The sequence below is a fragment of the Juglans regia genome, chromosome 5 (assembly GCF_001411555.2).
Source record: "Juglans regia cultivar Chandler chromosome 5, Walnut 2.0, whole genome shotgun sequence".
In the NCBI taxonomy this organism is placed as follows: domain Eukaryota; kingdom Viridiplantae; phylum Streptophyta; class Magnoliopsida; order Fagales; family Juglandaceae; genus Juglans; species Juglans regia.
Genome location: NC_049905.1, coordinates 18,681,490 through 18,696,652, shown reverse-complemented (window position 1 = coordinate 18,696,652; position 15,163 = coordinate 18,681,490). Strand labels below are relative to the sequence as shown.

General features: G+C 34.8%; 2 protein-coding genes across 3 annotated transcripts; both read right to left on the bottom strand.

The window, feature by feature from the left end:
- Positions 1-1,305: 1,305 nt before the first annotated feature.
- LOC109001067 (probable E3 ubiquitin-protein ligase RHC1A) lies at positions 1,306-4,013 on the bottom strand. Of its 2 annotated transcripts, none has more exons than XM_018978187.2 (2): positions 3,825-4,013; positions 1,306-2,656 (listed from the first exon to the last, which is right to left on the bottom strand). In XM_018978187.2, exon 2 carries the CDS (start codon positions 2,572-2,574, stop codon positions 1,582-1,584), a length of 993 nt encoding a protein of 330 aa, XP_018833732.1. In that variant the 5' UTR covers positions 2,575-2,656; positions 3,825-4,013; the 3' UTR covers positions 1,306-1,581. The 2 variants fall into 2 exon arrangements, with proteins under 2 accessions (XP_018833732.1, XP_018833733.1); XM_018978188.2 differs by having other exon boundaries at positions 1,309-2,631; positions 3,825-4,003.
- A 4,327-nt stretch (positions 4,014-8,340) lies between these two features.
- On the bottom strand, positions 8,341-10,908 carry LOC109001068 (elongation factor 1-beta 2). The gene is made up of 6 exons (XM_018978189.2): positions 10,682-10,908; positions 10,454-10,570; positions 10,227-10,305; positions 9,376-9,493; positions 8,927-9,040; positions 8,341-8,720 (listed from the first exon to the last, which is right to left on the bottom strand). Exons 1-6 carry the CDS (start codon positions 10,765-10,767, stop codon positions 8,557-8,559), a joined length of 678 nt encoding a protein of 225 aa, XP_018833734.1. The 5' UTR covers positions 10,768-10,908; the 3' UTR covers positions 8,341-8,556.
- Positions 10,909-15,163: the final 4,255 nt, after the last annotated feature.

Sequence of the window (15,163 nt, the reverse complement as noted above, 5' to 3'; positions counted from 1 at the left end):
CTTTTAACAACGGAATCTACTAGCACAGTTCCAAAATTATAGCATTCCACATCATTTTTGCTAATTGGAACTCAAGATGTTTCCTTCTTATAATAGCCTGCCAAGCAGACTTCAGTGAAAAAGATCCATCAAGAGAATCCAGCCAGACCCTTTGATCCAAACCAGATTTCAATGAAATTGGACGACCTAATGTTTCTTGTACCAAAGAATAACCTCCAAGCTGATTCAAGCTGTTCTACATGTTATATAACTCTATGGAGAGTATTGACACATGAGAGAGTGTGAATCGGTATGGAGGATAAAACATGTTTTAGCAACAGAAGTCTGCCTCTAGCTGATAGAATTTTTTCCTTTCCACCCAGCAGAAAGCTTATTGTAAGCAGAGGAGCACCCAAATATGTAATTCGAAAAAATCCCTTCCTTGATCTGGACAGCTTGGGATGAACTTGGAAAATAACTTTTATGAGGGTTTATTAATTGACCAGATGTTATCTCGAAAAATTACTTTCATCTTATGCCCATCTTCCTTTCCTTTCCCTCGCCTAAAGTTAAACTTCACCCTCCATCTCTTTCATATAGGGCGAGGACACGCCATATGAGTTAAAGCTCTCTGGAAAAATATAAAACTGAACTTCCATGCCACCCAACTCTTTTATGAACAGACAGATTTCGATTGTCTGAAGCAGAAGCAGAAGCAGAAGCAGAAACAGCTACTCTTGAAATAGCAAAAACAAAATCAACAACTGAAATGGGAGAGTCCTCACTTTTTCTATCATTCAATACCGTCCTCGAGACTTAAGGCCCTATTTCATCTCATCAGTACAATTTTTTCAAATTCTCACACAAAATATAATAAACAATTCAACTTTTTCAAATCTCAATTTAATTTTTTCAAATTTCAAAATAATAATAATATTAAAAAATAATATTCTAATAATATTTTTTTCAACTTTCATCTAAAGCCATCACATCTTATCTCTAAATCCAAACCAGCCCTAAAGCTCCAATGAGTGCGCATTAGGTCTGATCTTCATCAACTAGGTTATGACCAGACCTAGCAGCAAAATTCAAAGCCAAGGCTGAACAGAGCATCAACTAGGTTATGACCAGACCTAGCAGCAAAATTCAAAGCCAAGGCTGAACAGAGCATATACCCCATCAGACCAGGCACCGTGCACTCTGGATGTGAAAGGACCCAATATGCATTCAAACAAATTCCCAACCCGATACTTAACGAAGGCAAGGACAGATGAATGTTGCTGACTTGCCACATGCCACCTTTTTATAAAAATAAAAAATAAAAGATGCTAAGAAGTACCTATTTACCTTGCATTAATTAGATGCAAAGAAGTACCTATCGCAGTTGTATATACTTTTCGATAACAGACCGGATTACTGAAATCAGTTCCACTCCACCTAGCACATCATCATTTACAATAAAGTGAAAGTTAATCAAACTTCAATTACCTCTCAAAAAGTCCGACATAAAGCAAACTCTAAAACCAGTTCTAATTCACCCACTTCATTTACTAGCCTTAATGGTATGCCAAGTGAACTTGACAAGGAAAGCAATCAAAAGTCTTAATAATCAAAAGGCCATCCAGAGTAACTCCTCTCATCATTCTGTTCGTGAGTGGCTGAGGTGTTTCTTCCTCTATCTTCAGCATGATTACGAGTGCTCGAATTTGATGAGCGGAAAGGCCATGTAAACGACCAAGGATTCCTCCTTCCTGGATTCTGCGAACTATTCTCCATACCACCAGAGCTACCATAGTTGCTGCTGCTGCTGCTGCTCCCTCCACTGCTTCGCCGAACACGAGGACAATTAGTACCTTGAGCAGGTATCTCAAGGCGACAAACAGGGCATGAATTGTGCTGAGCCAACCAAGGAACTATGCAATCAGAGTGGTAAATATGGTTACATGGCATCTGTCTTGCTTCAGTGCCCAACTCAAATCTTTCCTTACAGACTGGACAGTGTGAGTCAGTGCGCATATGTGCTTGTGTAATCTTGATACTGGGCATTGAATCAATTAAGGAACGAGGTGCTGGGGGTGGGCCCCGTCTATCATTCATCGAAAGCTGTTCAATTAGTTCTTCAAATCCTTGGCCAATAAAGTAGTTACTAATATCAGCATCCCTAAGTCCACTTCTTGTACCACCATTAGAGAAGGCTGAACCAGGAGTACGATTGAATATCAAATCAGGATCAGGCCCATTGAAAAACGTCCAACTCTGTTCAGGAACCAAACCAGACCTCACTCTAACATCAAAGTTAGGATTTCTTCCAGCCATTCTCTGCCTCATGAAAGCATCAACATAATCCACTACATCAGGTCTTGTGCTGGGACTTCTACGTGTCATTAGAGCATACAGAAGGTCCATTATATCAGGTGCTTGATGATAATGATCTCCTGAAATAGGTGCAGAGACATCTTCAGGTGCCAAGTCCTGCACCTCACTGAGTTCTTGAATAAAGCCTCTATAACAGTAAGGGCAAACGACTTCTTCCACTTCCAGCCTGAATCGCACCCCACATTGGTAGCACCAGTGTGTGTTTGCAGTACTTGACATCTCTTCTTTTGAATAAATGGTAATATAAAAAACCTTAAGTTTCAGGCCTCGGTGCCCCTAGCAATAGAAGGTCAACAACAACCTATTAACAAAAAGAGAAAAAGAAATAAACCTATTAAAATGTATTTTTACTTATAAAAAATAAATAAATAATAAACCTAAGAGTTAAGCTATATACTATGCGCACATTCTACTCTCATCCTATTATGCTGATGTGACACTGTCCAACGGCCCTTGGATCAGCTCTTGTTTAAAAAGACAATAATTCAATATCTGATGGGCAGTGCTACCTCAAAACAATGGGATGAAAGTGTAGTTCTTGGCATTCCTCCATATTCAAAACTAAAAGAAGCCAAGCAAAAAAGCTGAGATTTTTATGTCACAATCCACAACCATTTCTCCATCTCCACACCAGGTCATAAATCTAAAAAAAGATCGATACAAATCATTGCCGAAAATATCAATTCTATTCATATTGGTGGTCATATGTACTCAGTCAATAGGTCAGAACCCATGACCCTCCACCCCTTTCTTAGTTTGGAGCGAGAGCACTATTTGAGTCAGGGTTGAATGACAATACATCAAGAGCAATTGATAGCTTGAATAATACATGATATTAAAATCCGGCATACGTAGGCTTCAAAGTAATATTTACAAGCAGAACCAAAAACCAATAAAAAAAATGCAAATCATCCAATAATATTAAGCAAAACTGCTACTTAAATTCTATTACATCCATCCATCTCCTAGGTACCCTATCAAAGCGCATAGCTTCATTAGAAATTTTTCCCAAAAAACATGCACAGGCGTGGAGAGTTTCCCTTTTAAGTACTTATAGGACTATGACAAAGATCCAAAAGATTAAACGAAGAAAGATAAAAGTAAGAAGGAAAGAAATAGAACCCAACTTATGTGATGCCATAGATTCTACGATCCTTATCAATATCTCTAGCACAAAGCAGCAGTTGCATTCCTTACACATATCAAAATAAATAAAAACCCTGACTTTAATTTCAAATCCGCCAGAAAATACTCAGAGACACTGTAAAAAAGTAAATCTGACAAAACAAAACCAGTAACGATGCCAAACAATTGCTATAATAAACCAGACCGAAGACACAAATCCACAAATAAAAGAGCAAAGTCACAATTATCAACCATCAAACGAAATAACCGCAATAAATTCCGGGAAGGAAAAAAAAAAAAAAACACAATTTTCTACAGAGCGAAGAGATGAAAAGGGCACAAACCGGAGAACGAACGAGAAAAGGAGATGAAAAGAACTCAGTTCCAGGTGGGATTCTTTATAAATCCCAATTATGTAAGATTACAGCTACAAGAGAAAAATAAGAGGAGGAGACCTACTCCGGGCTGTCTCTTTCTGCGAAAGATGGGTGCATTTTACATAGTTTAGTGGTTGGAAAGATAATCTGTGGAGCGTGGGACATTCAATTCTTACTCCCATCAATAAAACAAAAACAAAAACATTATTAAATAATTCTGTACCTCGTTAAATGTAGATTTCTAGAACTTACCGACAAATTAAAAAAAAATCTGAAACATTAATAAATAAATAGTAAAAGATGAATAAATAAATAAATAAATAATGAATTTTTTTAGCATATAAATAATGAAGTTGGATGAATACTTTTAATTTTATTATTTTCATGGAGGAATTTGAATTTTGTTAATATAGTTGAATATCTCCTGTAAATAGGCAATATCCAGCTGTGAATATCTCCAAATATCCTCTAAAGATGTCATCTATAGTCTGAATGTATTGTATATTCCTTTTTTTTCTTATAGAATTAAAGTATTAAATTATAGCACATCACTTTGTAATATGAGTTGCCATATGGTCTATTTTATTTGGATTAATTATTAAACAGGACAGAATTTTCCTCCAAATTAGATTGGACGACTGGATAGAACAAAAAATATATATATATAAAAGAAAAAAAAACAGGTAGTATTTGATAGCTTTCTAATTTTATGGGATTAAATAATGAGAGGTAGTATTCTCTTATTTTCTAAACCATTTTTTTTTTAAATTTTAAATTAACTAAATATTTGCTTAAAATTTAAATAATTTATGTCAATCCCGAATATACTATCACTAACGACCAAAAAAACGAGTTAGTTTATATATAATTTTTATTTGGTGACTGCTCATATAAGTCTATATAGTTATATTTAAAAAATAATTAAAATTATAATAATATTTTTTTAAAAATAATATTTTTTTATCATCGTTTATTAATAAAATTATACACGCAGTTATTCACTTAAAATTATAAATAAAATTTTTCAAAAAAAATTAAAGGAAAATATAATTCCAATGTAGCTCTTTGTTTTACCTTAAAATTAATCTGACAATGAAAGTCTCACAAAGTATTAAGCGTAGGTAGCATGAGATAAGGATTGATCAATTCAAATTTATCAATCGTTTACTTTGACTTACTCCTCATTTATTTTCAAAAACATCTTAATTCATCTAATTTCAATTCATTTAATAATTATAATTTTTTTTAAAATTTGTATATAAAATAAAATAAATAATTTAATTTTTTAATAAAAATAATATTAAAAAATATATTTTAATAATATTTTATTTAATTTCTAACTTTTATCTTAACTCATCTGTAAAGACAAACGAGTTCTTAATAAGCCATTTGAAATGCTCAACTTTTTTAAAACATGAGTGAAATTTGTAGAATTTGAAACAAAGTTAAACTTTCAATGAAAATTTTATATTTTCATCTGAAGTTTTTTCTCCAAAATTGAGTCGGAGGAAACTTCCTCCAAACCATCTATTAAAATGACAAGTGTCTATGAGCATCTACATGCACATAATTTTTAAATGTCTAAATTAAAAACTCGTCATCTGTCACTTCATTAAAGAAATGTGTTTCACATATAACTAAAATGACATATCAATTTTTAAATGGATGGAAGGAAAGTTTCCTCTAAACTCTATCTTATTCCTTATGTGGCACTATGTGATTGGAAAATAACTAAAATAGGATAAATAACTTTTCAATATTTGATGTCATAAATTAATTCTTTGCTATAGGATGTACAATGTTTTCATAATGTTACAGAATTTTCTATGATAAATACGTCCCACAATTACAAGATCTCAAAATAAAATAAAAGTCGTATCTATAAAAAACAAGTTATGTATTGCATGGTTATATATATTATATGCATAAATATATATAGAAGTCACTATTGAGAGCATCCATTTTGCACACATGATGTGGCATCATTTAGACCACACATCTCTCCAAATAAGAGTATTGGAAACAATCAACTAGAAGCAGCCACACAGTGAGTGCAAAATGTGCATTATTATAGTGGTTTCTCTCCAGCATTACTCATATTATATATATATACACATTTTAGTAGTAGGCACATTTACCTAGTTGGGAGAAATTCATTTTAAAAATTAGTAACGTCCACAAAAGATAAAAATAATATAATTTTTTACTTAAAACTAATTAGTGAGTAGTTTAATACATCAAAGTAAAAAAACAACTAAGCAATGGTTGTGAAAGGTAAATATAGCTTAAATAAGAATGACATTCAGGATTAATTTAATTTTCACTTAAAAAAACAACATATATCTTCTTTGAAGCAAGAATATCAATGTTATATCTAGAGCTGTGATATAATATTATTGGTGAAGATATATATATATATATATATATATATATATATATGAAATTTTAGGACTTCCATCCTTTTAAGCAATATTATATCTAGCATTGTCTCACCTCGTTTGTTTTCAGAGATGAGATAATTAAGATTAAAGTTAAAAAGTTGAATAAAATATTATTATAATATATTTTTTAATATTATTTTTATTTTTAGATTTGAAAAAATTGAATTGTTTATTTTATTTTATATAGAAATTTGAAAAAGTTATAATGATGAAATAAGAGATTTTCAAAATTTTGAATTTTAGTTTTAAAAGCAAACGAGACATGATATCATAGAGAATCATATTATTTGTATGAACTATAGGGGGTTTGGCATTATTCTTTTTTAAATGAAGCCAAGATAACATTTTTTTTTTTTCATTTGACTTTCTTTGACAATTAATATAAATTCATGGACACGGCATGCCTATCGATATCTGGTTTACGTGCGAAGGGAAGCTTTTGGTGAATTCATAATTTTCAATGCAAACATATGATTTAAGAATTCATAGTATTTTAAAGGACTTAAATTTGAAAGCACGTTTTAAAGTAATAAAATGTTGATCTAATAAAATATGATTAGAATTAATTAATTTTGCCTAATAATTTATCGTAGAAAATCTAGAGGATCTTCCTGAAATAACTTGTATCTATTCTAGATCATAAATCCAAATTAAATAGAAAATAAATAAATAAATAAATAAAGGAATGAGCAATAAATAATGTAAGCTCTCACTTCATGTGTCTATCTTGATCCCACTTGAGACCCTCTAATTCGAACAAAAACTGGAGGGGATTGTTGATCCCAAAATAAACCATCATCTCACTATCACAATTTATAAATAGACTGTAAAAAAAGAAATAGGATGTAAATGGCTCGAGTCACTCGGCAATATAACCATGATACTGACTTCGATCTTATCATGTGCCATATCACAACATTTACAAAAGATGAAAGATGAGTCGAGAATTGCCATCATTCATTCGACTAGCGAAGAGTCTCACACATCACCTGCACAGCACGTGAGTTACATGGGTTGCAATGGGTCCAAGACTTCAAACCACAAGTATCTTTCTATAGGCTATGGCTTCCACATGATAGATTCTATCAAAGCAAACCGCTTTTTTGGTGGTTCCCTTCTTTAATAAAGGAAAACGAACCAAGCATTATAGTTCATTGTCCACCTTTTCTTCGAGACGTTTTTGCATAGGACAGTCCTATTGTATTTCTAGTTTGATTTGAATGCATTCTTTATTGAAAATAAAAAAAGTTTAAATAAAATCTAGCAATCAAATTCCATTCGTTTGTTTTTTTTCACAACTCATCTCGTTTCACTTAATAATTATAATTTTTGTAAATTCTCACACAAGTTAAAAAAATTATATTTTAATAATATTTTATTCAACTTTTAACTTTAAACTCAACTGATCTCACCTTTAAAAACAAATAAGGCCTAAATGTTTGCGTGCCAAAATCGTTCATGAATTTTCTTGTTCATCTACTTCAATGCCTTACTAAACATGTTTGGGTTGGAGTATACGGCAAGGAACTGGCAGACAGGAGGAACGAAGAGAGAGATTTTACGGGTATGTTTAGATGTTGAAATGAGTTGAGTTGAGTTGAGATGATAAAATATTATTAAAATATTATTTTTTAATATTATTATTATTTTGAGATTTGAAAAAGTTGAATTGTTTATTATATTTTATATTGAAATTTGAAAAAATTGTAATGATGAGTTGAGATGAATTTGGCAACCAAACTCACCCATGCTTCAATATTTTGACTAATTTTTTACAATTCGGGAAAATATAAACATAATCTATACACAAAATACTAAATCCTGCCTATAGACACTGAGGGCACATATTATCTATATTGTTTTATATCAACAGACAGCATTCGCATTAGAAAATTATAGAAAACCTTGATCCTGCACAGCGCAGCGCATACAAGAGAACCAAACGAGTATAACCCTTCAGTATTTTTATGTCAGTATTTTTTCTTCCTCGAGAGGCTTTTCTTTTTTTCTAATAAACATACGGATTCTAGCTCAACCCAATATTCGTATGCGAACAAAGGATTCTATTAGAATATTGTTCGGTAGAGAGGATGACCAAGGAGAATCAAATGTTTCATCTTTTCATCTCTCACAATTCTAGAGAACAAAACCACAACCAAAGCACAAGGCAAAAAGCAAACAGTAAAAGAGAATAACAAATGACCAAAAAATAAATAGCCGACGGACATGGGTACCGCTGCAGTCCGGTAAGAAGGATTTTAGATTTTGTTGAAGGCAACAATGTCACAGCTTTGGATAAATTCATTGCAGGGTTCCACCGTAAGACGCTCCTCAATTAGGTCATCCACAGATACAAGGTCATCCACAATTGTAAGCATGATGTGCAGCTTCTTTATCCCATAGCCGACCGGAACCAATTTTGCTGTAACAAATACAATGAAATGGCATTCAGGTTAGAAAATTGTATGAGAACTGTTAAGTGCACACTTTTATTGAGAAAAACAAGGATTTTTTTTACAACGGGGAATGCCGGAGATTATACAACCGCAAAATGTATTTCATCAGGTTAAACCCTGGACCCATGTAAGAGGAAACAAGAAATTATATTGATAAACAACTAAACCGTACATGCACCCCACAGGAGACCAGGCATCTCAACACTACGAACAGCCTCTTCCAGCTTCTTCATGTCAGTCTCATCGTCCCAAGGCTTCACATCCATAAGGACAGAAGATTTTCCACCTACAGTGATTAAAGGAAAAAAGATTAAATGAATAGACATAAGCAACACTAATTAGTCTTGGCAGGCAATCTGTTTTAAGCCAAAAGGAGTGGCTGCGGTTAAGATGGGCAAAAGTTGCAACTATACTCAACAATGTGATGATGCAATCCTAAAGATGATTTGTGGAAGACATGCTAAACTATAAGCAGAAAAAAAAAGCATTTTTATCTAACACATACTTTTTGACAAGCACTTCTTGTAAATTAGATTTTTATTTTGCAGAACTTCATGTAAATTAGATTTTTATTTTGCCAGAACTTCATGTAAATTAGATAAGTTGACAATAAAAGCTTACTCTCTTTCTTTTTGGACGATGCCTTCTTAGCTGCTTCCCTCTCCTCTGCTGCCTTCTTTTCCTCCTCTGTTTCATCACCAAAGAGGTCTATGTCATCATCATCTTCAGCAGGAGCACCCTGAAAATTTAGCATGTGAATGAGGAATGTTCTGATTAATTCTAAATAGCATCGGCATTATACACTTCACGGTAAGACACCGCTGTTTTCAACATCAACTGAATTAGCAAAAACAAGTCACTTTTTATGGAATCAGATGACATGCTATCTAATAATTTGTGACATCCACAGAAAAACAGCAGATGAATAGAATGCATAGAAAGAAAACAAAAGCTCATAGGATCATCAAAACAAAGTAGTATTATCCCTTCCGTATTTCCCAAATCTACTTTCAGACTTGCTGAGAATGATACTTCATTTCATCCGGTTCAAACCAACCACTCAATTTAACATTGGTGAACATGGTAATTTTTTCGGTCGAAGTACATTGACAAGAAAATAAAAGAAAAGAAAAATGGGTCAATTTGAAGAGCTCCATGAGTTTCTAGAACCCTTTATAAAACAACCAGGAGAGTACAACTACAGGGCCAACAATCATATTCCCAGCTCCATTAACACATGTAAAGGTTTTTAGATTCTGCATTCAACCAAGGCTTAAACTTCAAAAATCCCATTCAACTTTCACCGCCATACGAAGTTCGGAACGAGTTATTAACACAACAAGCAGTGAAAGTTTTTTCCTGAGCAAATTAAATACATAACATCACAAGCAGCGACACCGTTTTAATATCCAATTGCAGCATTTGTTTTTAGTAGAAACAATGAGCGACCAGAAAAATGCAATTCAGTGCACCTTAGCTTCCTCGGCAGGAGCAGCTTCAACTGAAGAGGCCTTGCCACTCACTCTCACCCCGACAGCTTCGCCAGGGAAGCTACCAATAACAAATTCCCGAAACAAAACAAATCAAAATACATGAATTGCAAATAGATAAATAAGTAAACTTTGCCAAAACACAGAATGGTATTCTAAAAGCAAATGACAATGAAGTACAAAGCCAGGAGTGAGAGAATGAATCGAACCTGGCAGCAAGCTGGGCCGAAACAGCATCGTACCACTGGCTGGCATTGGGAAAGGAGTCTCCGGGCTTCTCCAAAACGGCTGCGTATACCTTTATGTCATCCCTCGTAAGCCCATCCCTGCAAACCCAACAACGGTCAATATCATCAAATATAGCGTTTTAACAGTCTCGATTAGCTGAAGGAATGACGAAAAAAATCCAAACGGAAATCAAAAGAAGGGATTGATACCCAGAAATATATGATTTTCCGGAAAGAAACTCATCAAGAGATTTGAGGCCCGACTCGGTGTGGAGATCTGAGAAGGTGATAGCCATTGAATTCGATTTTGATCTCAGAAGAATGAGTGAGTGGGAGAGAGTGGACTTGAAGCTTAAAAGGGCGAGAAGGGAGGCGGAACTTCAATACCACCGAGTAAAAGAGAACGGATTACGTCGATACGAATGGTATTTATAGCCTTAATATTATGCGCAAACCCTAAAGGATATTCCCTTTTCTAAACTTTCTGTTTTCCCAACTCTTTACTTTTTTTTCTTTTTCTTTTTTTTTTTCCAAAAATTATTTATATTGTTGCCTCTTTGAAGAAAATATTATCTACATTAAGTTGATATAGTTTTAAATAAGTTAATTAAAATATTATTATAATATTATATTTTAATATTATTATTATTTTGATATTTGAAAAAATTAAATTATTTATTATATTTTATGTGAAATTTTAAAAAATTATAATGATAAAATGAAATGATTTCTGTATCTAAACCAACCCTAAAGTTTTACATTTTTATCCATTCTATTGAGATACTATTATTCTCTATCAATTTTTAAGTTTTATAGAAAGAATTAAAAAATAATAATTGAATAGTCGATAAAAAAATAGCACATCAATGTCAGGCAGGTTTGGGGCAAAGATAAAATACAAAATTCTCATTTTATCTCATCTCATTATTACAATTTTTTTAAATTCTCACACAAAATATAATAAACAATTCAACTTTTTTCAAATCTTAAAATAATAACATATTAAAAAATAATATTTTAAACTTTTATTTAAAACCAAAACTTCTCATCTTACTCCCTAAACATTTAGCCATTCCTTAAAAATATGTTCAAATAATGAATTTGTGACTTGTGTACTATTTATTATTAAAATTATTTATAAAAGAAAAAAATAGAAAAATCTCCAACGTGGTTGTCTATTAGGTAGTCAACAGTGACCACTCCTTGAGCAGCTCGATCTGAGCTGCCCAGCCCACGAGGGTAGTTACCATCAGCCGTCCCTTAGGCCCGCCTGGTTTGTTTTCCTAAAACTTCTCAACTTATATCATATCATCTCATCTTATTTAATCATTATAATTTTATCAAATTTTCATAAAAAATAAAATAAATAATTCAATTTTTTCAAATTTTAAAATAAAAAATCATATTAAAAAAATAAATTCTAATAATATTTAATTTAATTTTTATTTTTTATTTCAATCTATCTCATCTATAAAAACGAACAAAGCTACCATCTTCTTTGATCCCTAATGATTTTCGGCAATACTTCACCTTGAATACTCACATCGCTAACTCCTTCAGAGTTGGGCTTTTCTCGAAGGACGTGTGTAGGTTAGCATGTACTTGCAATCCTTGGCCTCTAAGATGCGTGGTTGTTTTTTCTTTTCCCCTTACATGGTCAGAAAAAGACAAAAAATATGTTGTCTGTAACACTCTGGATAGTATTACTGGAAAAAGCTTCCCAGAGGGATGCCTTTTCAGGGTAAGTAGTAAATGGAATATAGAAAAGAAAGAAAGTCTAAACTTTTACTCAGATTTTTGCATAAGTTTCATTAGGCACATGACGGCGCCTTACATAGCAGGAACCCTACAGTGCGATAATAAAGGCCATGGGCCTATAATAGAAGAAAAACCATAACATCTGGGTAGCCCAGTTGACAACAAATAACAAAAGAAAATATCTAGATGACTCCATGCATAGTTCGACCCAGGTATAAAATCCTTAAGCCCAAGCTGTTGGGCCCAGCCCAAGACTCCATTCAAGCCTTCAATTCACTTCACTTCAGACACACGCACACACTAACAGTTCAGTTCACTTCGTACTTCAGTTCCCAATCACGCGAACCCTAACCCCCTTCTATTCAGTCTTCTCTTCCCAATCGCCGCTGTTCCTTGCACCTGGTCAACCCAACTCCAGCAGCTGTGTTACACTCCCCCCATCAGAACACCTTGCTCGCAAGGTGGGGAAAGAGTTCTTTCAGCCGTGAAAAACTTTACCAAATAGCGTCTGCCGCCTCTTGCCCTTGCCAGCGAACGAGCAACTCAGCCCTTGCCTTGTTCCCCGCCTTGACCATGTGACGGCTGAGGACTTCCTCTAGTTCAGGCCATAGAACCCCTTGCTCATCTACTGGCGGTAGTGAAGGTATGGCCAAAACTTTAACTCCAATTTTTTTCTTGAGTTGGGATACTTGAAAAGTGTGATGGATTTTGGATGATGGAGGTAGATCCAATTTGTATGCTACCTCCCCCACACATTGTAGCACCTGAAAATGGACCAAAGAACCGTGGTGCAAGCTTAAGGTTGCACGGGTGACCTACAGTAGTTTGCCGATACGGTTGTAAGCGCAGGTATACCCATTCACCTTCTTCAAATTGTTGCTCTTTTCTCTTCAAATCATAATATTTTTTCATGTGGTTTTGGGCTTGCTGTAGATTTTGTTTGAGTATATTTTATATCTGGTCTCTATTGTGTAGAGTGATGTCCACTGAGTGTACACAGGCTGTTCCCGGGATGTAATCCAACCAACGGGGTGGGGGGTAACCATAGAGGACCTCAAAGGGTGAGATCCTCGTGGATGTGTGCTGAGTGAAATTATACCACCACTCTGCAAGTGAAATCCACACTACCCAATCCTTAGGCCTATCTCCTATGAAGCATCGTAAGTAATTCTCGACAGTTTTGTTGACGGCTTCGGTCTGCCCGTCAGTTTGCGGATGATAGATAGTGCTCATAGACATTTGAACCCCCTGTAGGAAAAACAACTTCTGCCAAAATTGACTTGTGAAAGTTGGGTCTTTGTCAGAAACTATAGAGCAGGGTAATCCATGTAACTTGAAAATATTTTTGAGGAATAAGTCAGCCACTATCTTGGCTGTATATGGGTGTTTTAAGGGCACACAGTGACTATACTTAGTCAATCAATCGACTACAATCCATACACAGTCATACCCTTGTGACATGGGAAGACCATCACTAAAATCCATGGTGATGTGAGTCCATGGTTGAGATGGTATGGGTAATGGCTGTAGCAAGCCACTTGGTAGAGTGTTATCTACCTTAACCCTTTGACAAATATCACATGCCCTAATAAATTTCTTCAAATCTTTTTTCATTCCCATCCAGTAGAAATCCCTCCTCATCCGATGAATAGACTTATCATAACCCGAGTGTCCCCCCGAAGGACTGCAATGGGACAGCTCCATTAACTTATTTTTAAATTCCTCATGTTGAGGAATGCATAATCTATTCTTGTACATCAGTAACCCATCCCTCAAGGTATAGTTAGAGCTGAACTTACCTTCTGAACAGCTCTTTATCAAATCTTGTAAGTGCACATCCACCTCATAGGCCTTCTTCAAGTCCTCCACCCATTCCACATTAGGAAAGGTGATCAACATTAGTGCCCCTTCAGATTCCTGATCTTTACGGGATAGGGCATCAGCCACCCTATTCTCGGACTCTCTTTTATACTCCACAACGAAATCATAGCCAAGTAGTTTAGTGATCCACTTTTGCTGCATAGGGGTTCCAATTTTCTGATCAAGCAAATGTTTAAGACTTTGTTGGTCAGTTTTAGCCACGAAGATCTGCCCTAACAAATAATGCCTCCACTTTAATACAGTTGAAACCAAAGCAAATAACTCATTCTTATAGGTAGACAACAAGAGGGAGTTGCCCTTGAGAGCCTTGCTGAAAAACGCTATAGGTCTTCCACGCTGCATCAACACTGCCCCTATTGTTGTCCCTGAAGCATCACACTCAATTATGAATGGTATGGAAAAGTCTGGGAGAGCCAAAACTGGTGGCTGAGTTACAGCCCCCTTCAGCCTTTGAAATGCCATTTTTGCTTCTTCATTCAAATGAAAACTCTTTTTTTTAACAACTGGGTAAGTGGCGCTACAATTTCACCATAGCCTTTTATAAATCTACGGTAGTAACCCATCAAGCCCAAAAATCCTCTCAAGGCCTTAAGGGTCTTAGGTAGGGGCCACTCCACCATAGCATTCAGCTTTTCTGGGTCTGCTTATACCCCCCTTGTTGAAATTAAATGGCCTAGGTAAGCCACCTCTTCACACCCAAAACGGCACTTGGATTGTTTTGCAAATAACTTGTGCTGCCTTAGAGTCTCTAAGGTTAGCAATAAATGTTGAGTGTGCTCCCCTTCCGTTTTGCTGTACACCAAAATATTATAAAAAAACACAAGTATAAACTTCCTTAAAAAGGGTCAAAATACCTCATTCATGAGACTTTGTAAGGTTGAGGGGGCGTTAGTGAGCCCAAATGGCATCACTAGGAACTCACCTTCATGAGTTCTAAAAGCAGTTTTGGGTATGTCATTAGGCTTAACCCGTATTTGATGATAGCCGGACCTCAAATCCAGCTTAGAGAATTAGTTGACCCATGTAGTTCATCCATTAGCTCTTCAACCACTG

What these genes read in the sequence shown, in the direction of transcription:
- LOC109001067 (XM_018978187.2), bottom strand. Translation starts at nt 2,574, where the DNA reads ATGTCAAGTACTGCAAACACACACTGGTGCTACCAATGTGGGGTGCGA.
- LOC109001068 (XM_018978189.2), bottom strand. Translation starts at nt 10,767, where the DNA reads ATGGCTATCACCTTCTCAGATCTCCACACCGAGTCGGGCCTCAAATCT. An exon ending in TCGGCCCAGCTTGCTGCCAG is followed by an intron (nt 10,306 to 10,453) that starts GTTCGATTCATT and finishes TGTTATTGGTAG; the next exon opens with CTTCCCTGGCGAAGCTGTCG. An exon ending in CTCCTGCCGAGGAAGCTAAG is followed by an intron (nt 9,494 to 10,226) that starts GTGCACTGAATT and finishes CTAAATTTTCAG; the next exon opens with GGTGCTCCTGCTGAAGATGA.